Genomic DNA, 25778 nt, shown 5'->3' with positions numbered 1-25778 from the left:
ATCTGACAGTGTGTTGTGTCCTTCCAGTCTGTATTTCCTCTTAACAGATAGCTCACTGAGTTTTTATTCATCTGCAGTTACCACAGGCAGACAGGCAGGCAGGCAGACAGGTAGACAGGTGATAGGTCTACTCATACGTTTAGGTTGTGTGTGGATGGTTCAGATCTAGTTTTTAAAGACCAAAGCTGTCCAGATCTTACTGGTACATGAAGGGGGTTGGTATGTGACAAAATGTGCTGTTTTAAAAGCAGAATTCATCTCAGGTTGGTCTTATAGCCGACCTGGAGGGGAGCAGGCCTCGTGTGCGAAGAAGCCAAGTCCTCAGCATTGGATTCCTTCTCTGTTGCTCTTTCCTGTCTAATCCTATCCTGTCCTATCAAATGAAAGAAAAAGCTCCCAAATGAGTATGGGCTCACAGCAGATAAATTAAAATAAAATTAACTTTATGTGCTTCACTCACGTGTGAGAGGAAGCTCCAAACTCATTTTATATCTGTAAAGCTTCTGTGAGTTTTATTTAGCTGAATTTCTACATTTACTAAAGAAACATTTATCAATCTAAATGATCTTGAATAGACATATTTTTTATACATAAATATACGTAATCCCCTGCGCTTGCAAGTAGTGAAATCAAAACATTTTTTTTCTGCATGTAAAAATTGGTTTTAAGTTTATATGGCTTTCAAAAACCGAGATGTAAAATAAGAAAATAATTTATTAACATTTTCGGTGCAATGAGGTGTTTCTTATCAGAACTTTAGTGTGCATTTGGACAGCAACAAAGAAGTGAAAGTCAATATTTTTAACTTGATGTTTTCATTTGTTTGCTTCTCTGAGATGTGACATTTGTGTCAGCTGCTTTCAGCTTAATCACCCCTAAGTCACCTCTTTGTCGGCGCCAGCCTCTGTCAGTTTGTGTTGGCTTTCTGCCCACCACAAACACACACACACACACACACACACTGCTTGCTCTGTCGGGGTGTGAGCACATGGCAGCGTTAGCTCTGATGAGGTAATGGGCCCTGACAAACGTCCGTCACCAACAAGTCAAGGGCTTCATGGCCGCTCTGCCCTCGTTTCTTTCACTCTGCAGAGAGTTCGTCTGGTGAAGCTTTCTGAACCTCTGAAAAGTCACATTATGACCTGGAGACAAGGAGACGACGCATGGATGGTCTCTTTCTTTCTGCTTTCTCTTCTATGCGTTCTCCAACAGTCGTACGAGAAAATTAGTAAATTAAGAAAAAGTTGCGTTTTTGTCCCAAACACTGCGAGGATGTTTGTTTTGGATTTTGGTGGGATAAAACAAGTAATCTTAGTAGCTGAAGTAGTGGGCTTTTCCACTTTCTCTGACGTATTCTAAACCAAAGAATTGATTAGTAGTTTATTGTTAGTTGCAGGCCCAAAATGAACATGAAACACACGTAAATAAACTGAGATAAGCTGCAGATTTGTACACCTTCTCAGAATGTGATCAGATAAACAAAAAGTTTCCTTTTGCAGCTTTCCTGAAAAACTTTTTTGAAATGAAATATTTTTTCTGTCAGCAGTTGTTTGACGTTAATTGCAGCAATATTTCAGAAGTTAATGAGATAATGATTTATTGATGTTAAAATGTGACACCTTTACTTAATGGAGCATAAAATGGAAATCGTCACGCGTCTCTTAACGAGGCTGCATCGTGGCGGGCGCACCTGCTGTTTGTGTGTTATTGTTGCTGTCGCTGGGCCTGCTTGGTGCACCCGTGGGTGCCGGTGGAGCTGCAGGTAGTCTTCGGGTTACAGATGCTGGGAGGTGCAGACTGTATGGAGCCTCCTGCAGCTGGTGATGAGGGCTGAGGGGCAGGGGAAGAGGAGGAGGAGGAGGAGGTCCGGGTCTGCAGCTGTAGAGTGTGTGTGTGTGTGTGTGTACGTGTTTTTCTGCTTCTCCAGTGTGTGTCAGAGGAGTGAATGAGGGGGTTAAGTGATGGATTTGTCATCGTGCCCTCGCTCTCTGCAGTGTGATGGCTCACAGCGTCCCCCGCTAAATCACACACACACACACACACACACACACACACACATACATACATACATACATACAGAGGCAGCCTTCTCAGATGGCCCTGGTGCAACAAAAATATGAAACGCAGTCAAAATTCGAAAGTGCAGCATACTGGAAACCAACCAAACACACACCATACGTCCTCAGAAGGGTGTGTTAATGCAGACGGACTAAATGTTTCATATCTCCCTGACACCCCCACACCAAGGTGAGCCCCCAATATGTCAGAGGGAGAGTGATGGGTCCTCGCCATCGTTTAATAAAGCTCTCCTCTGTGGGCCCGTGTGCATCAGTCACCGGCCGGACAGTTGGGGGGGGGGGTTCGCCACGCGACAGCCAGCAGCTCCATCAAACAGTCGCGGGCCTGGAAAAAAGGGCTGACACAGCCGAAATCCTGCCACGGATTCAGGCCACAGATTTACTGCAAGGAAAGAAGGAAAATGAACCAGTTTGAAAAGTCAGTCAGCGTGGTTTGTTGTCGGAGGAAAAGTTTTTCGTTTGAGTGCAGGTTTTTGTTCTGTCAAGGTGACGCAGGTGAATGGACAAACACACTTTAAAACTCACCCAGTTTGGAGACTTGAGACTCCAGAAACAAGAGTCGTCTTCGGTGTCCGGAATATTTTCTTACACAAGCGAAGGAAAATAAAATCTCCCAGCAAGGAAGGGTCGTGCGCTTTGCTTTTTTGTTCAGCCCTCTTTTTCACTGTGAGAATTGTGTTGACATTTTCTTGACACTTTTGGTGGATCCCATAAAGGAAAGATTAGTCATTTAGTTGGGTATCGATTTGGAAACTCTAGACGTCAGTACTTTGGACTGTACTGATCGTTATTTTGGATTGGAAAGCTGCAGCATATGTCCTGTTGTAGCCTTTCGATTTTTTTTGTTTTTTTTTTTTTGGCTGCTACATTTGTTTTGATTTGATTTTTTTATTTTTTTTATTTATTTATTTTTTTTTAATTTTCCAAAAAAGAAAATGAGATGAAAAGAAATGAAGAGGCCTTTGTGGGGAGTTTGACCTCCTGCTCTGCTTGTCTCCCTGCATTATCAAAGCAAAATGAATAATTTTAATGTGTTTATGTCTGCAGCTCAGTCTCCTGTGAGGTTCCCCACCTTCCGTGTGATGTAAGATTGAGCGGTCTGTGAATAAAAGTAATAATGTGAGATAATGGAGTGAGACGGCCGTGTGTGTTTCTGCAGCAGACTGTTAGCGCTGCTCTGAGGTCAGATTAGTGCTCATCCCTGATTGTGTGGACAGACTGCGGTCACAGTGCATGCAGAGCCTCTGGCTGTGAGGTGTAATTGGTGGTTTACATGTCTATGCTTGTGTTGCAGGTTTTTTGTTTTTTTTTGTCTCGACGGCCTCGTCCGTTTGACGGGGACGTTGAGAGACAGATATGGAACGCTGTCTCTCTGCTTGTGTGACCAAACGTATGGAAACTAATGGATATAAAATGTGCACAAGCGGTCTCATGTAGCAGGATGTTTTCAAGGCACTAAATCTTCACTCTTTGTCTGCATGTTGTGATGTGAACATGCATAACTGGCAGCCATGTGAGTCTCTGGGCTCTTATCACCTAATGTGGTTTCCATCTTTTATCTTGAAGCCCTAGATTTTCTTCACAAGTGTGAAGAACACGTCCATCTGCGGCAGCGAGACACTGAGCGCCAGGCTGAAAGGAAGTGCATCTCAGCCTCAGCTAAATTTGGTTCCAGTGTTCACAGAGACGTTTGTCACTTCTCAGGTCCCATTTGGGTTTCAGCCTTTTTTGTCTTTTTTAAAATAATCTGTAAACATGACAAATAGGACAAAGTCTTCATCTCCATACTTTGTTTTTGGTACCAGCTGGAGGTGCTGAAAATGGCATTGAACATCTGATCCTTTTAGTGTTGTTGCTTACTTTTTCTATTATCAGATGATTTCTGATTTAAATCTAAATATTGACAAGTTTTAAATGTGTTTACAGAACGTTGGTTACGTATCATAACCCAGCTTCTATGAGTATAGACTTATCATTTTTGTCTCTGCACTAGTAGATATGTTTTTTTGTTTTTTTTCTTGGCTGATACTGATTATTAACAGTACTTGGAACCAATAGACATTTGCAGTAAAACTAAAGATTGCAGTGTCAAAGAATAACCAGTGATGGAAGCACAATATACTCAATGCCCAATCAGTTCCAGGAAACCAAAAGCACAAGAGTTTCTGAGCAGCAGAAGGAGGTGCTGGAGTGTTAACATCTGACAGCCAGCAGGTCCTCGTGATGCGAAAGCCGTGTGCTTCAGCATAAAGGCCGAGAACCTTGTAGGTGGAGTTGCAGTAACTACACTATTGCCGGACCTCCTCCTACAGCCGGCGGTGTTTGACCTCCGGGGCAGACGCGGTGTTACGACTCTGAACTTTAAACACCCCGAGTCCATGTGACTTCTGTTTACAAGCTGTAGCTGACTTTTACTTTACTGGACACAATAAGAGACCCCTTCACTTTGTGTTTGAGACCTTTTTTTTTTCTTCGTACTTTTATTATGAACAAGATAAATGGCTTTGCTTAGTGCAGTTGCTCCCTCTTCCTCAACACTGGCGTCCTTGAAGACCTTTTTTTGTTGACGATGTCGCTGGGAAAATCCACCAAAGGCCAGTTCCACTTTGCCCTGAAAGGGCGAACTTGCAAAGGTCAACAGCATGCTTTTATTCTGGTGAACAGATAGCATCATTCATACCAGAGGTACACAGGGAGCTTCACTTCTCCACCTACAGCATTTTCTTTTCCAGTGACATGTGGCCTTGTGTCTTCGCTTCAGAGTTTCTGCTCTTTCATCGCACTGAAAGGGCTCTGAAGTTTCCTATAGATGCTCTGCTGCTCCCTCCCTCCCTCCCTCCCTCCCTCTTTCCGTCTTTCCTCTAGTCTTGACTCTCTCTCTTCCATGTCATTGGGAGGGTGTTTTTTCTCTTGAGGAGACGAAACTTTCGGAGTGGAGAGGTGGGAGAGCATTGAGGAAGAGGGAAGCAGGGACCATCATTCAGGTGAGGAGGACAGGTTAAAGAGGTGGATGAGGGGAAGGGGTGGTGGTTAGTGGCATCTTGCCCTTGACAGCCCGTGTCACAGTGGCTGGCTACCTGCTTGCATCAATGGTTGCACCGTGACCTTTGATCCAGGAGCTGGCGGGCTCCAGTGGCTGCGTCAGCTTTAATTAGAGAGCCACACGACTGGACGCCCTGCAGAGCCCCTGATCCTCACTCAGATTCAGGTTGGGCCATGCAGAAGGGACCACAGATACATGTGACCACACACACACACACACACACACACACACTCAGCCAACCCAAGAGAAACATTGGGTATAATCGCAGTTTTACAAATGCTGGTTGTAATTCTGCATATTCTAATTTGAGACATTTTTATCTATCTCTACCTTAAGTGACTTTGGAGGATTGTGACAATGACTGGGGTCATCATAAAAACTGTTAAATGAGTAACATCCTGTACCACAAGTCTGCTGGGTTCTGAACACAGCAGCTGTTGGAGGATTCAAGATTGTGAGTCTGTTTGAGTTTAATGTCTTCTTCCTGGGTTTTGTTGGTCAGCGAGTGTGTCTGATAACTGGCCACTTGTGCCCCAGTTAGTGCAGCATCATTTACTGTCATAAATGATGGTTGATGAATGGAGCGCACGGTCCACCTGTATCTGCATCTGAGAAGCAAGTTAACTCACACACATCACTGCTTTGTCTCGTCTTTGTGAGCTTTAACGTCAGATCTGTTTTTCCTTTGTCCCGTGGCTCTACGCAGTCTGTGTTAGCATGAACAGCTAGCATCTGACCACCTGTGAGAAATAATTTCTGTTTTCCCTCTGCTGTTTCCTGCAGCAGCTGAGCATGCGGCCTTCAAAGTGCGCTACATTTCCAAGAAGATTAATTAGATTAAACAGAGCGTTTGCTCGCTCCTTAAAGTGTTTGCTTTTTCTCCTGCAGGACTGTGTGGCAATGGGTTGTTTTTTTTTCTTTCTCTAAACAGAATAATCAGCTGCATTAAGGAATAATGAAGGGATTGGTGGGCGGTTGGAGCCTGTGGGACCAAGCTGCTGTTTGTGACTCCAACATGAATCTACGCAGTGTTGTGTGCATGTTAAATGTGCCCCTTCAGGCCTGCTGGTGTTGTATCTGTGGGTCTGATGTGTGAGATGGTTAGGATTGATGTTGCTTTTTCTGCAGCACCTGATGAGAGGCAAAAATAAATAGTTCAGATGGAAAAGTGGACAATAGAGATTAAGGAAAATGGTTTTTAAGAAAATAATGTTCGAAAAGGAAAAACAAACTCATTTCTTCATGTTTCCCTGCCTGGTGTTTGCCAGTCAGTTTATTTCAAATTATTTCTTGTGTGTCTTTTGTCTATCATTTTGACCTGCAGCCTCTGTTAGCTTGCAGCATGTTGACTTTGGTGTGGTCTCAGTGCCTTTAAACCTGAGCAAAGATTAGCATCCTCTTGGCAGCATCACCTATGAGGGTGAAACTGTTGAAAGCAGCAGCAGCTACAGCTTTCACAGGTGGACGAACTACACCACTGAAGGGTGTAGTCGAAAACACAAACATTTTCTCCACATTAAAATATTTGCTTTTTGCACTTACATTTGTTGAAAGCGATGTTTTTTTTTTTTCCTGTGTGTGCTGGCTGAAAAATATAGCGAGGACAGGAGGAAACAAAGACAAGAAACCTGGAAACACTGGTGCAGTCCTTTTAATTAAACCAGGAAAAAGATTGTTGTCGAGCAAATGGACTGAGATGTGAGAGAGGCAGAATGAGCGAGGGATGAAAAGAAAGCCAGTGTTAGGAATACAGCGGGGGATTAAAGACAGTGAGCGAGTGTTACAGACCCCTGGCCGGTTTGCTGCCGTAATGAACATTAGGGCTGCGGCATAAATTTAATGACCTGTGAAACAAACAGCGTGGCTGAGACCGGAGCCTCTGAATGCTAAGTGGCTCTATTATTAATACCAGCTCAGAGATGCCACTGTGTAAACACACTGTAAGTCTCTTTCCCCCTACGAGGCCCGTTAAACACACGGCGGCGGTGTGTTGGCGGTGCAGAGGCTCGCCGCAGCTCTCTGAAACGGGGTCACGTCTTCCTTTGTACCTGCAGAATTAATGGCACGTCTCCCGTTAACAGCATACCTGCGCTAACTGGACGAGTAACGGGATATGAATTGTACTGCAGCTAATGGCTGTGCAGGTTAGTCACCTTGATAATGAATAGCTTAGTGATGGGGCAGGTGAGCAAGTGGTAATAAATAGGTTTCGTTCTGCTCAGAATTTAACAGGCAAGCATGTACAAATGAATCGAGTTCGTCCTACGCCGTCCGGTGACATGTCATCACTTTGTGCATGATGTGTTGAAAGAATAATAATTCAGGTTTTACGCACTGAAAATGTATTTGCACAAGTCGAGATAAAGGACATAACAAACAACAAAGTAGTGCCTGTACCGAAATTATAAAATAAATTCACATCATATTTTAATCATATGTCAAAGAAAACATCAAGTCGCAAATTGAAAGCCTTGTTTTCTTTTCAATGTGGTTGTTCCTTTCTGGCTCTTTTCACATGCTTTACAAACTTCCTGTTTACGCTGAAAATGCATCATATCAGAGAGTCAAACTGCAGCTGTCACGTGACTGAGGCTGTTAGGAAGCAGGTCTGCAGGTATGGGGGTTGGGTGGAGCTCCGAGTCTGATTACGAGTGACGCAGGCTTAATCAAACGATCCAGCACAGCGGGGAGCGCAGGGGAGACGAGAAGAGCCCAGAGCTAAGCAGATGTCGGCGCCACGAGGAGCGATACATGACACAAGGAGGCTGCTCGAGGCTATAAAATGCAATCACAATCCCCTGGAAGGGAGCCCGAGATGGCTCAGCAAGCAGCCGGGGAGTAAAGACGATCTGTCAGCAGACGGTCCCCTGTGCTGCACCTGAACTCCGACCGCAGGCTACCTGCTCATTCACTGGAGAAGCTGCTAAAAACTCCAGGCTGCTCTTTCAGCAGGTCTCCGTCATTATCAACACTGTGGTGGTGGTTACCAAGGGGGCACATGTATGTCTCTGACATCTGAATCTGCCCCATCTGTTTGTTTTTTCTTTGCTCTGTTTGTCCTGGTGTGTATGTGTGTCCACTGGCAGATCCTGGGCCCAGCAGGACTCCATCTTGTTTTCCGTCCCATGCTGCGCCTCACGCTATGGGGGGATAAATATTTGAAAGGCAGAGGAAGCCCTGAGTCCCCAGCTGCTGTGACCTGAGGTGTGGCAGCCCTGCATTAGCTGCACCTTTTACCACAGTGACTTATTATTTTTTTTTTTTCCCTGTCTAAACATAGATTTCAACTCCAACTGTCTTCGCCATTATTCTCCGCAGAGTGTGGTGCGAAAGGTCATAAACCGAAGTGCTGCCGCAGCTGAAGCCCAGATGAATAAGTAATGCCAGCAATGACAACAAGTCTGCATACAGCAGCGGAGATGCAAAGTGCTGGAAGGTTTTTGATAGAGAGAAAAGAGGTGCAAGCTCCACTGAGTTTTCTTGCAAGTTTTAGATGGAAGAAAACATTAATGATTTAAGATGGAGTAAAACGGGGACTGTTGAAGGTGATATTTTTTGCTAAAAGCAGCCCGTATTTCAAGCTTGGTCCCCTGTATTTTACACCAAGGGGCAGATTATTGAATTCATAATCAAACCATATGTGTGTCCATATAATGTGCAGTCTGGGGTCTGGGGCTGTCGGTCATGGATTGAGCCCCTTAGTTCCAGTTAAGGGAGCTACAGTCTGCAAGGATATTGTACTTTTTTATTTTTATTTATTTATTTTACTTTTATTACACTCAACTTTGTGGCAACGGTTTGAGAGAAGGTCCTTTCCTGTTGGAAAATCAGGAAAATATGTTCTCATGCACAAAGTCATCTCATTAAAGAGCTGGTCTGGTGTGGAGGAACTTGCCTGGTCTGCACAACCCCTTTGGGATGAAGTGGAACAAGCCACGAGTGTTGGACTGAACGGGAGGAGCTCAGCATTTTTATTAACTTTGATTCTGTTATTCTGAATGTGATAATAAGACAGTGAAAGTTGCCTGATTTGAAAACTCAGAACTCCATTGAGTTAATGATAAAACATGAGCTGATTTAATGGTCGTGGACGTGTTGAAAGTGCGAGAAAAGCCGAGCTTCACGTTCGCCACGGTTGGAACTGGTTCTCCAAGTTGTGTTTTGTTTCACACACTTATGCTTCTCCCACTTTGTCTCCCACGTCACCGCGTGGCCCGTGAGGGAGATGTGGATTGTCTGCAGTCGAGCCATCAATCACGGCGGCACCGACAGCTCCATAAACAGAAGGGCAGCCTACCTACTCGTTCCTGCTCGGTGGTGATAGCATTCACGTCGTCGTGCAGCACTTCCCCTCCTTCCTGCTGACCTCTGCACAGCTTCAGTGGCAAGGACGGGACTCTGCTTATCTCGTCCCGCTGGATTTAGACACCCGATGTGGGTGGTAGGAACATCCAGGTGTCAGCAGGGATGTAGAATCCTAAATAAATACACTGCAACCCGCGTTCAGTGATCTGCGAACAACCACCAGTTGCAATAACATGTTTTTTAAGGAATATGCCAAACTAATGGGGAAGTGGAATGATTTATTGTCGAGTTTGAAAGCTGTGTGACTGTAGCTAACTTACCTTAAATCGATCGTTTACCGCTCCCCTGGGTTATTAAACATCCTGTTCCCTTGGATGTTTAATAATCTTAGTCTCCTGAAATAATCTCTTTTCAAATTTGTGTTTTTGTGGTTTTTGTTTTATGGGTGCGTCCCGAGCTCCTTTGTGCAGGCCGGCCTGCTCGGCCCCGTGCGTTTTGTTTTGCTTGTGTTCCGGCTCTTTGTGTACAAGCCCATGAGAGTAACAATGCCAGTTTGTGTGCTTTCCTGTGCCTATTGTTGCCACTGCGCCTCTGTGCCCCCGCTTGCATCCACTCGTTGTAAGGTCGAGACAATGACCGCTAACAGAGTGCCATGTCTCTGCACCGGCTTGACCCTGTGGCCCTTCCTGTTGCCTTTAACACCCCCCGCCTTGTCCTCCCTCCTTGACCTTTGAACTGCGCTGTAAAGACCGGTCGGTCTGTCATGTCAGGACAAGGCAGGGTGCGATCCCGGCCCTTTGACAGGAACCTGTGAGAACATGCCGTTTTGTTCTCTCAAATGCCTCAGGAGGAGAGTAATTCTGCACCACAGAGCCGACAAATAGGAATATAATCAGAGCAGTAATGACTGCAGTACGCTTTATTGATGATGTTGGTTTACTCTGCGTCTGACTGTGACAAGGAAAGCCAACTAGTGTGAAAGCTGTGAAGGAGATTGAAGACAATTTTAGTAACTGAAAGAACATTAGCTGCACTGAGCCACTTGCTGGTTGTTGTCAGGGCTTAGAACATCTTTTTGATAGTATGAAAAAGTTTTTATTCAGGCTGAAATCTTATTATGAACTCACACTGACCTGTATTTGTCTTTAGATTCTGCTGTATTGAACTAAATGCCCTCTTAATGTTAAACACTGTGGAGTCAAATTGTAGTTTGAAGTTTAGTGAAACTTGACATCCAACTCCCAATACGAAACAGTAGCCACAGGCTGCAACAGAAAATCAAGTTAAAGTTAAATCAAGTGAGACATGTCTCTTTGTGTTGCAAGTAGCTCATAAATGTACAGTAGATGTGGATGTGGAGTGAGACCTCTGTAGACTGCGATGGGACTGTCTGCCGTCGAGCTGAATTGTGGCTAAAAGCAGCACCAGCTTTGGGTATGGAGATTGTGATTTAATATATAAAATAAGCAATATGTCTGGTTCTGTTGCATTGATTTTGATCGCTTGAACAGTCCACTGCCGAGTTTCGACAGCAGTGTGATGCTAAATAGGCGGAGTACTCTTAAATAAATCCATGGAAGGAAGGCTAACGTGGTGGAGCATTGACCTCTCCAGAGCAGGAGAGAGAAATGGGGGACTATGTACTGAATAGTGAGTGATTTTGGACACAGTCTGGATTTTTATTAAGCCAACAAAGAAGTCTGAATGTCCCAACTTCTAGTGTCACTGCACTGGGCTAATTTATGTCAAAGCATCTCGATTTGTTTTGTATGATTTCTCTTTCTGTTAAAATTCTGTCTGTGTCTGAAGAGCAGCAGACCTTCAGCGTCGGGCCTGAATTGGCACAAGGACTAGCAGAGGCCAAAGCACACAAGGGTCCTTTTTAATAATTTTCTTTCATCCTTTTGGTGCTCTCAGTATTGTGTGTCATAAATGAAAGTTTGAGATGCTCAAACAATTTTTTTTTTCAAAATTTTTCCAATTAACTTGCGGACCTGGAGCTGCAGTCTTTATGCCGAGGAAGAAAAGCAGTAAGGGGCTGAACAGCCTGAAAGACACACCTGTGTAACGAAGTGTGTGCATTCGATTTTAAGATCACCTTGTTCTGTTCGAAATCCTTAGAGACAACGAAAAGGCCGCAGTGCCGGTCCTCGGACCAGAGCTGAGAACTGAAACCCCGTCTGCTGGTTATTGTCACCGAGGGAAGCTCACTTATTTCCCAGAGATATTATCCTCCCCCATTTTCTCCCTCTACACCCCCCCCATTGTTCACCAGGATCAAGTTCACAGGGGTCAGGGCTGCGAGAGGGTAATGGGACCCTGTGTCTCGGGGCAGGTTGAATGGCTCTCAGCCCCTGCCCCCAGCCCTCATACGGCCTCTCTGAATAGGACCCTGATTTCCCCTCTTTTTATTAGTCTGCTCTCCAGTTTCTGCAGACCTGCTCAGCTTCCCGAATGTCTGTATTTCAAAGTGTTTAGATTCCATCCTCGAGTTCAGACGCATCCGAGTTCCCACAGCACCACGCGGCTCCTCCCAGACTCCACCCGCCACATCCACAGGCAGCCCTGCATTAGTGCTGTTGCAACATAGACTTTAATCCGCAGTGTGTTTGGACTTCAGTCAAACTACAGAAAACTGACACGACTTTTTGACTGGAAAGCAAAAACATGTCCCAGTAACATATTGGTGTATTTTCATTTTTAATATAAACAAGTAGATTTTTGGTATCGATGCCTCAAAATGAGTTGATGAAGAGAGAGAGAATTAATGGATTTTGAAGTGGAAAATAGCTAACTTTCAGCTCGTAAAAAAAGGCCAAAACAAGACCAAACTGATGTAACTGGTATGTTTATGTCAAAGCAGTTTCTGACTAAACAAAAAAGAAAAACTGCCTCAACTTCAGATGCTGTGAGCTCTTTTATTAAACCGCTTGTGGTTTATTTGTTTGTTTGTTGGTTCTGAAGTGTTTTATGTTCTGTAGTAAAGCCAGTTTTACAGTTTTAGTTTAAATGAGATGCTGTGATTTCAGACAAATATCATCCTCGAAGCCTCTTTGTGAAGGATTTTTCACGAAATTAGAGCTTTCAGATTATTCTGATGGTTTTCTGTAGAATATTGAACAGTTGGTTCAGTTTATGTGATGCTTTCAGGTACTTCAGCTCTTCAGCACATCAAATGTAGATTTCATTTTACCCTTTAACAAACTGTCTGTTTTCCCTCTGCTGCCACACACACACACAAACACACACACACACACACACACACACACACACGATGCATGCATGCATGCTCACGCAGTCCCACCCGTCCATACTGGCAGTTTCAGTCACTGCAGTCTCTGATGGCTTTGATGTCTGCGCTAATCCAGTGTATCTCCGGTTGCATAGGCTGTGTGTGTGTGTGTGTGTGTGTGAGGGAGAGAGAGAGAGAGAGAGAGGTGGGGTTGGTGGTGCTTAAAGAGGAAGTCTCTTCGATGTAATGATAGCATGAGATACACCCTGAACGTCTCGGCTCTCATTTGATTTCCTGCTACAGTGTTTTTCACTGACCGCTTTTCTCTTCTTCTTTTCTTCCTCGTTCTTCCTCGTTCTTCCACTCATCGTCTCTCTGTCTTCACTCGCTCTCACACCTGAATGTAGTGGATAGCTGGAAGCTGCTGGGTCGTCGAGAGCAGCTGTGTTTGCTGTGAAGTGTCTGCTGGCTGATGCAGCGGTTGTTTCACATTAGCGGCCCGCAGGTCAAACTGCAGCTGGCTGCATCTCAGCGTGTAGACAAACCCTGGGGAGTGTGTGTGTGTGTGTGTGTGTGTGTGTGTGTGTGTGTGTGTGATAACCCGTCCCCATGGTTGTAGCCTTTCCTAAGCGGGCTAAGTCTGGTGGCTAACCCTTAGCTCCTCTGCGTTTGGCAGCATGACTACAGCGAGATTAATCCATTCCACACTCCATCAGTCACTGGGCACAGGTTATTAGTGCTGGGGCAGAGCGCACACACACACACACACACACACACACACAGCCCCTTCACCCTTATGACTTCGCCTTCTACCTCGTCCCCAAAGTTTGCAAAGGTGGCCTTGGTGTTGAGAGGCCATTTGTCAAAACCCAGCCACAGTCTCCACTTGGCTCCTTTTAATAAGGCTACCTGGGCTCTGGGATTGCACATACACACATGCACACACACGCAAACACACAGGTACACACACAGGGTATGCACTCTGCTTTGCACATACTCTTACAGCTCTGAGTGTCAGGTGGTGCGTCCCAAGGGGCTTATAAAAGTCCCATTAACATGGCCCTCCTCATTGGTTCTGACAGGTTGATCAATTAGCCCCCCCCTCCTCCTCTGACCCCGGGGCCGCTCAGACTCAGAGGTCAGACACGATGGATCGCTGGACCTGCACACAACTCCCTCCCTCCCTCCGCTGTTATCTGTGGCCCGGTCACAGAGCGGCTTGTTCGTCCCGCCGCATTTTCAGCGCCGCGCTGATATCCCAGGGTGCAGCTGTTCCCCAGCTTTTAGGCAGAGGCTCATACTTTACCTGAGACATGTTTCGATTTTATCTCTGCTCTCGTAACACAACCACGACACACACACTGCGCTGTGTCTCGCCCTGTGTGTGTGTGTGTGTGTGTTCTTGTACTGTTCTTCTGCAGACCAGATGTGCTCACAGAGACGAGGGGATTCCTCCAGTGTCAGTATTCACTCAGCACCTTCGTTTCTCAGATTTGGTGACGGGGAATATAATCACTCGGGAGCTTGCTGCATTGGCTCAGAACGAGATGGCTGACCGAGTGTGATCACAAAACCATCACGTCCTGTTGCTGCATCGTATTCTGGTCCATTTCCTGCTGTCCTGGTTGGAGAAATTGTTCTCTGACACTCGTAATAAGACTGAACCAGCTCCATTAATCTGCTGAATATTTCCTTGATTAATTGTTTAAATTGCTCATCGAAGTTTCCCAGAACTCAAAGTGACGTCTTCAGATCACTTTTTTTGTCCGACCAACAGTCCAACAGTCTCAGGTGCGTTCAGCCTTTGCTGTGGTGCCACCTTCAGGTCAAATTTTCCACTCGGCCAACAGTTTTATCCCAAGCATTTCATTCATGTTTGCTGTGGATGCGACACCTGCCAGAGGACCTTTTGTTTTTCATTTGTATACAAGAAATATTGAAATCATGTGAAGTTTATAGACCACATTTCTTCTCCTCGTGGGTGTGAACTTTAATGAGCCCAAATCCTCTGGCGTCATCTCAGGACAAACTTTGCTTTCAGTCTCGTCGCTGGTCAGACTTGAACAACGTTGGTCTTTGCTTTTAAGTAAATGAATCATCGTTTTATCATTCAGGCTGTCTTTAACACGGACATTGCAGCCTCTTTGGCAAAGCAGTCATTTTAGGACATTTACAGGACATTGTAGGACTTTCAGCTGAAGAACTGAATGCAGTCAGGGCCTTAACAGACAGTCAGTGCCTTACCAGCTGGGGTGTTTGCATGACGTCTGTACTGCTGTCTCCCAGTTGTCTGTTGATTGAGACACAAGCAGAGGTGGCCTGTGTTTGGGAAACATTTACCCTGTGGAGTGCACAGGGTAAATGAAGGTACGTGTGTGTGTGTGTGTGTGTTTGCTTCAAGAAGCGCATGAATGAGGTTGGCCTGAGTGTGTTTACCCCAGAGCCTCCCAGAAAAATAATCAGTGGTTTGGGATCATTTTTGCTTTAATTTATGAGACGACGGCGATGAAGATGATGATCAATATAATAACACTTAACTGTAAGTCAGTAAACAAAATTAACCAGTCGGTTTTGTAAAGCTCCAGAATATGGCTGCTGTTGTGTTACCTGTCTGTTAAACTGTGGATTATTTGATTCAGTCAGTGATTTGTTTGGTCTATAAAATATCAGAAAATACTGGAAAAACGTTCTTCAGATGTCCTGTTTTGTTGGACCAACAAACCTGAAAGATATTTACTATAATATACAACAGAGAAGTAGTAAATCCTCACACTGAAGATGGAACTACACAAAAGTTTTTGCTTTAAAATTTCCTTTTACTTGTAACTGTCAGAATTATTTTTCTGCTGATGCACCGAATGCAACTACACCACATGTCGATGAGGTCTGACAAGTGTCCGCCTGACCCTTTGAGGCTCCAAAATAATGTCGGGGTCGTTGACACAGAAACGTCAGAGGACCTTTTAAACGTTCGAACAGCTGATTCAGTGAGGGGTAAAATAATGGTTAAAATGATCCATGAAGTGAAGGAGGAGTCGGCTTTCAAAGGCCTAATGAGAGGAGTGAAGCGTTCAGTTTGTGTGTGTCTGGTATGGGGGGGTATCAGAGTCCGTCTGGGGACCCAGAGAGAGCAGCTCAGGGGGGGCAGAAGGGTTAAGAGTGGAGTCACGCCCAGAGAGACGCTGCGCCTCCGTCCTAATGATGTCCACCGGCCTAATTGAATATTGACGTTCTGCACACGAGGGCTAAATGGTTTCTGTCTGCTTCGTCTCCGCCGCCGGCCCAGACTGGACGTTTTTAACCTGTGTTCAATGCAGTATTTTGTGCAATTAAAGATGCGATTTTGTAGTTTTTTTTGTTTATTTGTTAGTTTTTTTCTGCACGTTTTCTTGTTGAGGTTCAGGGATCTTTTTCCTTCCTCATCTCGAGTCGACGCGCACTTGCACCAGAAACACGTGGCGTCCGGCAGGTGAAGTTTCTGTCTTTTATCTTGTTTACAGCAGAACTCCTCCTCCTCCTCCTCCTCCTCCTCCTCCTCCCTTTGTATCTTTTCTTCCTTTTGCTCTGATCGCCACCTCCTTCCTCCTCTTCTTCTTTCTCTTTGTGCTTCTATTTCTGTGATGGTGTGCTACTTCCCACTGCGCCTGGCTCTAGATGCTTCTCCTTTGTTGCCACGGCGACACGTTCCAGATGGCAAGTGTCAAGGCAAGACCAGGCTCCGAATGTACTCTTATCACAACGCGTGCACACACACACACACACACACACACACACTGGTCTACATTTATACACACTGAGAACAGACTGAGACACTGGCAGCGTACATTCTGTTCAACACTGACATCCTACTCAGATGCTGGTGGATGTGCACTGTGCCCACTACACACACACACACACACACACACACACACACACACACACACACCGAGCAGCACAGTATAATAAAACCTGTGTCACAGCCACACAGGAAACAATCTCTCCTTTATGTGACCGGGATGTCATTAATCTTGGCGGAGGTTAACAAATGCACTTGCATGGAAGGTATATTTCATAGGCAGACAGTCGACAATGGGGCCATTGTGGCGTCGAGCTGCAGCGTCCCGCTCTGCATTCACTCAGGACCTTTTGGTTGGCTCCAGATCCACGGCTCGTGTCGAGGGTTATGTTTCATCTCTCGGACGAATGTGTTTATGCGGGGGAAAACATGTGAAACACGGCGCAAAAATCAACGTTCCAGCTGTTTATTTATTTCTGCTGAAAGAAACCACGATTTATTTTTCTGGATGGGGGGGAAATAAATGCGTTTGGCCATTTTTCAGAGTTTGGCCTTAGCGCTATTAGTCAAAACTAGAGCCAGACAAATGCTCTGTCTGTGATTTTTTTTTCTTTGCGTGTGCAGCCAGCCGACCAAGCCAACTCTTCTCTGATTCACTGCTTTGGAAGTTTCTCTTCGCTACAGCAGCAGCGCCGTTTCCATCTGAGAAGTGGCGAGTCTTCCCAGTAATCCATTAGACTTCCATTAACTCCGATTTGTGTGATTAGTTCTAATTAATCAGTTCAGTCTGTGGCCTTCACTCCCCCGCGCGCTCCTCACATTTCATTTTTAACCTCATTTCTCAGCTCTCCACCGAGCGAGAGAACGAGGCAACGGCTGAGCGAGCAAATCAAAGAGCGAACCTCAGGTCTGCCCAACGCACAAACACTCGATACCGTTCAAACCCGGACCCGAACGGCCTGAGCCGGTGTTCAGGCTACGCAGTAATGCTCTTTTTCTCTCGCCAAGCCGAATTATTTTGTGGCGTCTTGTTTTCAGCAGAGATATACTTCAGCAGCTTGGTTGTGTTTTAAAATGAACCAGGAGGGATTGAGACCTCATGTTTTACACATCATGAGGCTGCTCGGGCTCTGGTTAGCCCCATCTGCCCTCCTGTCCAACAGGAAGTATTGATCAGCGCCCGAGCATCCATCCCTCACTGTAACAAAGCCTATTGATGTTTGCGCAGCCCTGATTTCCTCTCGGTCAAATACCACACGCAGCCCATATCGCTAAGTGAGTGGAAGCCGTCCAGCAGTGACCTGGGAATAACAGAGCCAAGCTCATCTTTGCATGAGTTACTCTCTGCTGCAGAGCTCAAATTAAAATTAAAAGGATCTTTTTCTGGCCTTGTGGCAGCGGGTCGGCTTATGTACTGAGGTGCATTATGTGGCCATAATCTGTCTTCCTTTCCTCTGTTGTCAGCCTTCTTCTGCCATTACCACTATTGTGATAAATGAAGGCTCAATTTATCAACCAGATTCTACTCGATTTCTGTTTCTCGCCACAGTCTCCCCTCCCCCCGCTCTCTTTATTTCTTCATCTGTTTTCACCCTCCTGCATGCATCCATCCATCCATCCATCCATCCATCCATCCTCACTCAGCCACATGGAGGCTTTCTTTGTGTCTGCGGGGAAGGCTGAGATGCTGCCTGTCAGCCCTGTGCTGCACACTCCCATCCAGGCTGCCGGAGGTGGCCCGGCTGCTGTCAATCAATCTGTAGCCTGTGTCGCAGAGGGAATGGGGGTTGACACATGATGTGGCTCCCTGCTGTTTAGAAATTCACTTTTTTTTTTCCTTTTTTTTAAGCAGGCTGTGCAGTCAGCTGTGTAGTTTCGGCTTTTAAAATTACTTAAACCTGACTGTGGCTCTTTGAATTTAAAGCGCCCCCCCCATTCCCGGGTAAACAGTCGGAGCAAATTAACCATCTCGTGAGTTGTCACTACATAACGTTTGAGTGTGCAGCGGCGAGTCCTCTGGGCTGACGGGTTATTTTATCTTGCGGGTCCTGTTGTGGCATGTGCATTTTTGTTTTTGCAGGTTTCATGTGAAATGCACTATTTATACTGTGTATTGTGCCTGTTTTTCCACTTTCATCACTTCAGCCATTCACAGCTGTTAAAATCAATAATTTTATGTTAGCAATAGACGAAATACCTTCATGTTATGTGAAAGGGGTGGCCCTCAGCTTTGTGTTGTAGCATGATTCAGGTCTTCTTTTTGTTGTTGTTTTTACGTTACTGTTTTGTTGTGGTTCGCAGCGCAGGAACTTTAAATGAAAAATGTTTGAAAGTCAACACTGATGTGGCTCAAACTTTTGGTTACTCTGCCCCCCAGCTGCTGCATTGTATGGACCTGCTTTCCTGCAGCTGTTCATGTATATATTTAAGCTATTTTAATGAATTTTTCTAACTCTGCTGTGGTTGGGGACAAAAACACCCGGATGAGCTGCAGCAGCGTCGGACATGTGGAGACAGTTTGGTTTTGTTTGAAGTTATGTGGTTTTGCAAACAGATTGTGGGCGAAGCTGTAGCAGTTTATGAAGTGAATTTATTCAAGGAGCATCATAAACATGAAAACATTTTCACTGCTGCAGCTTCTGAGAAGTTGCATGCTGAAGAAAAGGTGCCTGAAAATCAGTCGTATGTTTTTGCTTTAGCTTTTCTTCACGTCAGAGTCGTGGTTGAGTCTCCCGGGCGATGTTAATGTGGTCTGTCCCTCTCTGTCTCTGCAGGACTCCGTGGTTTAACGGCTGGGGGTTCAACCTGCCTCGAGGTCAGTCTCTGCTGGATAAATGGAACCTGGTCCCTGAAGGCATCGACATCCTGATGACCCACGGTCCTCCACTCGGTGAGTCCAATTAACCAATCACAGTCCCTTCATCACCATATCTAATGAGGTTGTGCCTCATTATTCAAAACCTGTATGAAGTCACTGGAGGCGTCTCAGCAGGCTGTGTGTGTGTAGGTGTGTGTGTTTTCGTCTAAATCCAACCGTATCTGGAACAAACCCTCTGAACACACTCTGATTCAATATTAGTGTTTGACGTTATGAAAAAGAAAATACATACTGTTGTTTTTCACCGCAGACTGATTCAGTTTTCCTTCTAGTTGTTTTTTCCCAGTTTGTTGGCTTTTCTTTTTTTTCTTTCCTCCATCTGGCTTTATTGAGTGATTTCCTTCCCTCTCGCCTACGGAGGATTTGCTGCTGCCGGTGCTGCTGCGGCAGCCGCTGTGGCCATTTGATTGCATAGAAACTCGATTTTGCACCAGTGTGACAGACGCTGCAAACGATTGGAGACCAGGGGAGGGGAGAGCAGGGCTGTGGGGGGACGCTGCAGCCGGAGATGTTGGGGTGGCTCTCCGAAACAGGAAGAGAGAAAGTGGAAAAGAGAAAGAACAAAAATCAGGGTTTGCACGACTGTGGAAGAAATATGAAGAGCAGGTCTCATCTGCGCGAACGTGTACTTACTTTACAGGGTTCGGCATCAGGAGCTGCTTCAGAATGAGTTCAGAAATGTACTTTTAGATAAACTTTCAGTCGATCTTTCTTAGCTTTGTGGTCACCAGTCAAAGCCTCTGAGTCAGCTGATGCTGTTAGGGCTGCAGTAAACCAAAGTCTATTGTGCTTGACTGAAATTCTGTCTACTCTGTGACCAGTCAGCTGGACTCGTCAGTCACGTCATCTCTGGATTAATTAAAAATGCTCTGCTGCTCGCTCCTTCTAAATCACATGCTCTGCTGTGCAGCTTGCAGGAGACACACTGCAAACAGGCTCCAACGCTCTCTGAAATCAAACACATTATTTATGTTTCCAGGAGGTGAGAACACACACACACACACACAGACAGACAGACGCTGTCGAGTCTTCAGTCCTGTCCTACTATGTGATATGGTTACATGTCACAAGTTGCTCAATAAGCTCTCAGCGCTGGAGGCTGCTGTGACTGACCATCAAGTGCTTTTCTGTTCGTCAGAGTAACAGCAGGAGGAGTCGGCCCTAAATGCCCATTCAAGAGGAAAGCCAGACTTTCAGCTCGCAATACTAGACAATATCTAGTTATTTATCATAAATTTTTGACAGCAGTATCAGACTACACCTTCGCAGCTCTGCTACAAATACTATCAGCAAAAGCAGGTTATTTTCTCGGTGCCAGGATTTTTAAGCACAACCAGCTACACTTTGGTGTACCTCAGCTCACCTGCGTTAGAGGAACTTTTTGGTTTTTACACTCGAGCAACATGTAGTGTTTCCACTGTTCTCCTCACAGTTTTGCTTCATGGGTGCTCAGTGTGTTTCCTCTGCAGCCGCTTCATGACATCCAGTTAAGGTCTTGTGGTTCTGGCGTGATGGAAGCCCTTGATAACACTGGGAAACGACCCCCGGACCGTTTCGAGAAACTGAGAATTTTTACTTTGTGTGTTTGCGTAGGTTTCCGAGACTGGGTCCCTAAGGAGCTGCAGCGGGTCGGCTGCGTGGAGCTGCTCAACACGGTCCAGAAGCGGGTGCGACCCAAACTTCACGCCTTCGGAGGCATACACGAAGGTACTGAGCGTAACACCCGGCGTCTGGTTTGAATGATGGATCCACACAGGGATCACATTCAAGGTTTACAAGACCCTGTTACAGACAGGGAACCAACACGCAAGGCCGCCGGGCGTGTCGGACTGAGTTGTTCCTTCAAAGAGATTCTGACCTAACCTAAAATTATCTGTCATTCCATGAGGTGACTTAACTCCTGCACTCATCAAATGTATTTCTTTCCCTTAAACTAATCTTAAACATTCAACTTACTTAGTTACTTTACGTTAACAGAAAGATTGTGTACCCGCCTTCAGTTACAAAGAGTTTCGTTTAGAACTTCGATGAGGTCACTCACAACAATCGTGACATCTAAACAACTTTTTATCCTGCAAAAATAAAGGACGAATTATACGCGCAGCTGAATGAAACTTTGGCTCAAGCCAGTCGTTAGCAGCTAGTGCTAGCAGCTAGATGAGGACGTGGAAAGAAGGCGGTGAATGAACACGATGAAGTGACGGTAAAATGAGACGTGGGCGCTGCAAAGTTTTCTGACGGTTGACTGAATGTTGCCTGTTGCTGTTGCCCTCCTCTCCCCCCTCCTCTCCCCCCTCCTCTCCCCTCCTTCAGGCTACGGGATCATGACAGACGGCTACACGACGTTCATCAACGCGTCGACCTGCACCGTCAGCTTCCAGCCCACCAACCCCCCCATCGTGTTCGACCTGCCCAACCCCTCCAGCTCCTGAGACCAGAGGACAGGGGCGGGGAGGGTCTCGGACCGGATAAACTACTTTTTTTCTATAAATATGTCAATTTTAAAAAAAAAAAACAAAAAAATTCTAAGTGTTTCTTTGCAAACTTTTGGTCTTCTCCAAGCTGTTGTTGAGATTGAGGAGATTTGGAGACATGGGATGGGGTGGGGAGTTTGTGTGGGAGGGTTAAAGGAGAATACCGGTGTTTTATCTTTATCTTTTCCTATTTGTGCCAACAATGCAGGTCTCCCTCTCAGATTCTTGCTCGCGTAGTCTGAAAAACTTTTTTTTACCTTTTTATCTTTATCTTCCACAAAGTGAGATTCAAGAGGAAACTTTTTTTTTGGTCCTTTGATTTTGCCATGTAGGGCTGAGCGTATTTAAATTGGTGCTACTTGGTGTCAATCACCTGACCGCCCCAGCAAGAAATGGAAACCTCATCCAGGAAATGATCACTTTGCTTGAGTGCAGAACGCCAGAAGAGAGCGAGATGATTTAAGACCGTTTTTACTGCGGTGTGACAGCTCTTTGCAACACAGAAAACTATCGATATTTTTTCATTATGGGGATATGGTGTTATTTTATGGTAGTATTTTGCAATTACAACTTCTGTGATCATGAAATGAAAAACATAACTTCAGGAATATTTACACTTTTGTCCTCTCCGGCCTTCCGTACTTCGGTACCATCACATCTGCATGTGACGGAGGCGTAAACGAGTCAGGATGAATGCAGTACGTGATGCAGAATTTTGGAGGGAAAGTTAAAATGAGCTGCGAGAGGCACCGGTGTTCTCCTTTTTCAGAGGGATTTTGTGGTTGAAACAATCTTGCTCTTGATAAATATTGGTCAGATCTGTAAGATAAATGATGCTTTGTGAATTTGTACAATTTCTTTATGTTTGGTTTGCATTGGCCGGACAATGGATGCCATTGTTTTATGTTGTATCATCTGATATTTTGTGTTTAGGTCCATTTTATTTTATCTTTTCTGTTTTCTGGTCAGTTCCTCTTTTCTTATTGGCTGACAGGGACGCTGCCTTAAACTAGCTTTAATGTTCTCAGCTAGAGCCCCACTCTCTGCGAGCTCAGAGAAAAGTCCTTATTTATTACCCGTCATCCCCGCAAAACAACACCTGACTGACGCAGGGACAGCAAGCTATCAAATTACAACCCAAAAAAATTACCTTTGTAACATCCCGTTATGGATTTCTGATCTAATTTGGAAAATGTATGTATAAAATATATATATATATATATTATATATTCATGTTGTAAAACATCTGTACTAAAAGTTGTTGGATGAAAAAAAAAAAGGAAATCTGGTGCGTTTTTTTTGTGTGTCTGCACCTGATGTATGATTGACAAGCTTCTTGAAATGCTCCCATCAGACGCTCCTCGGAGCTTTCTTTAATGTTTTTGTATCGACTCTCGCAGTCGGGTAGACATTCATTTTGGATGAGAGAGGAAAATCTGTCAGAGTCACAATTCAACAGGTGCCGGTTGTTCCCAGCAACTCACCTGCCTAAACATGGTTAAGTTGTCCTTTAAAGTGTAAATCTGATAGTATTTGTGTTTTATTGCTTTTTTTTTCTAATTTTGCACTGTGTGTAAATGCAATCTTGCTAGCACAAAAAAATGTTGCCAATAGTTGTCTCAACTTTGCAGCTGTAAATGCTCTTTCTGTGCTCTGTTCCTCTCTCGCTCTTTCTCTGATTGTATCCCTCTTCATGGAAATGTTAGTTCTCTCTTTCAGTTCATTGTGATATATTTAGCTGCCTTTATATGCAAATAAAATTGCAAGATTTTTACTTATCAAGCGCCGCCTTGGTTTTTGATCTTTGGAATGTGACCCGTCTTCAAGGCGAGGCTCAGTCCTGAATGTTCTAACTTTGAGTCTCCAAGGTTATGTCAGTTCACAGGAAACGGAGTGTTTTGAAAAGCTAAAAAGACAATAAATATGTAAATCATGCTGTATTGGTGTACGGTGGCCCTGAGGTGCAAAACACAAGATTATTTTGAAAAAACAAATCAACAGAACAGTTTTCTGAAATGCTGCTGCTGTGTTGCTGATTGGTTTTCAGAAATGCTCTGTTTGGCACCTCAGGGCCACCGTAGAAAAGCAGTTGTTTTGCAAGTCAGAAGTAACTTTCAAGTCTTTGTGATGAAATCCAAAGTAAAGAACTGAGTAATGTGAATCTACACAAATAATTCTTTTTAAAATGCTTCCTCATGAGTTTGTTTTGGTGTCCTGTGTTCATGTTTGGGCTGAGTCTAAGCTGATGTTTAGATTTGTTGGTGTTAAGTACACCAGTTTGGAGACAGCTGACCTTTACACCAACAGGGACCTTAATGACACAGCATAGTAAACACACAGACAGCTTTGCAGCTCTAACAGCTTCCACTCTTCTGTGAAGGCTTTCCACAACATGTTGGAGTGTTTCTGTGGGAATTTGTGCCCATTCATGCAGCAGAGCATTTGTGAGGTCACACACTGATGTTGGACCAAAAGGCCTGACTCACAATCTCCTTTTTAGTTTGAGTTGTCCGACAACTGCTTATTGATTTCACATCACCGCTGCATTTACTTTGTGCGTGTCGTGTCAATACTGATGTGGTTTGGACGCAGCTGCAACAGGCACGGCCTACTGGTATACTTATTTACCGCACATATAAATGTATGCTTATCTGTGCAGGTCACCATCACGGCAGGTGTTTCACATCTTGAGGCAGAACACCTGCTGGCCTCGATTGTGTCGGTGGCCAGCAGAGTAACGTGTTTAAAAAGTCACGGCCTACAGATGAATATAAAGGCGGAGCAGCAGCATTTTCCCCATCCGCAACTGTGTTGAAAATGTGGAATTTAAAACCCTTTGCACACCCTTAACCTCTCCAGCTGTGAGGGCTATTTGAAATTGCTTAAATGATGGAGTTAAAACTACAGCTGAGCTGGAAAAGCTGTGCAAGGCTGCTGCATCACGCGACGTGGGTGTTTTAATTTCCATTTGTAGAAGAATATGGTGTGAAACTCCTCTTTTTACTAACACAAGCTTATCAACCTTTTTCAAGAGGTTATCAACCACTGTGAATCGCTGCTCGATTTAAAGAAGCTTTAACGGACCTCAAACTAAACTCTGTGAGAGCGGATCAACAGTTGATTTAACGTGCTTCACTCAGCAGGAGAGAATAAAAATATGGCTTGTGTGGCTCCCGTACTTGTTATCTGAATATTCACTGTGTTGCCTCTCCAGATCTGCGTCATTTCTCATTGCTTTCATCAGGTTTCATTCCTTTTCACCGCTCGCCAGCACAGATCCCTCGTAGGCCAAAAATAAAATGGGCTTGAGTTGTAGGGCGCCTTTGCCAGCCTTTCCCACCAACCCCCTTCTCTCATCACCACAACATCAAAGCAACCCAACCAATTAACTATTCCCCGAAACGAGAGCAGCAAAGCATCGCCCCACACCCACCAGATCCCCCTGCACATTACCATAATCCAGTCTAATCATATTAACGTAGGCCACAGATGAGCAGGAGGAGACGCCGCTGCTCTGGCTCTGCTCTGTTCGTTCAACCTCTTAGTGTGGGTGTGAATGCATGCAGTCACTTTAATGCTGCACATGTTGTGTTTCTGCAGTGTTCAGTAGGGGTGCAAGAAAAATACAAATACACTTGAGTATTGTGATATTGTGCTTTGTGATACGGTATCTTTTCTCAAAAACACTTTCATTATTTTAACTGAGATGAGAAGATGTAAGCCCATGTTGTAGGCGCAAACCATTGACTGTATATGAAGGTGCTTGACATTCCCCAAAAGTACAAATCTCTTGATCGCCCCCCGGTGGCTGGCTGCGGTACAACTCATAAACCCCTCCCTTAGCAGGTGGGTCATGGGTCAAACTAAAAACTCAAAATACACATCAAATACATTCTTCCCAAAGATGGTTTCCGTTATTTTAGGTAGCGCTTATGACACTGATGTACGTTCAAGTGTTCATTTTTCTAATCAGTTTGGTTTTAATTAGTTAAT

General features: G+C 44.9%; 1 protein-coding gene across 4 annotated transcripts in view; it reads left to right on the top strand.

Annotated features, from left to right (window-relative positions):
• Nucleotides 1–23567, top strand: part of mpped2a (metallophosphoesterase domain containing 2a) — a 63491-nt gene extending 39924 nt beyond the window's left edge. For all 4 annotated transcript variants that reach the window (XM_046395283.1, XM_046395276.1, XM_046395300.1 and 1 more), the window contains 3 exons: nucleotides 19208–19323; nucleotides 20905–21018; nucleotides 21625–23567. In XM_046395283.1, coding sequence (XP_046251239.1) covers nucleotides 19208–19323; nucleotides 20905–21018; nucleotides 21625–21743 — 349 coding nt within the window. In that variant the 3' untranslated portion in view covers nucleotides 21744–23567. The remainder of the gene's footprint in view (nucleotides 1–19207; nucleotides 19324–20904; nucleotides 21019–21624) is intronic.
• Nucleotides 23568–25778: the final 2211 nt, after the last annotated feature.

Source organism: Scatophagus argus, chromosome 1 (assembly GCF_020382885.2).
Source record: "Scatophagus argus isolate fScaArg1 chromosome 1, fScaArg1.pri, whole genome shotgun sequence".
NCBI lineage: Eukaryota > Metazoa > Chordata > Actinopteri > Scatophagidae > Scatophagus > Scatophagus argus.
This window is presented reverse-complemented; position numbering and strand designations above follow the sequence as displayed.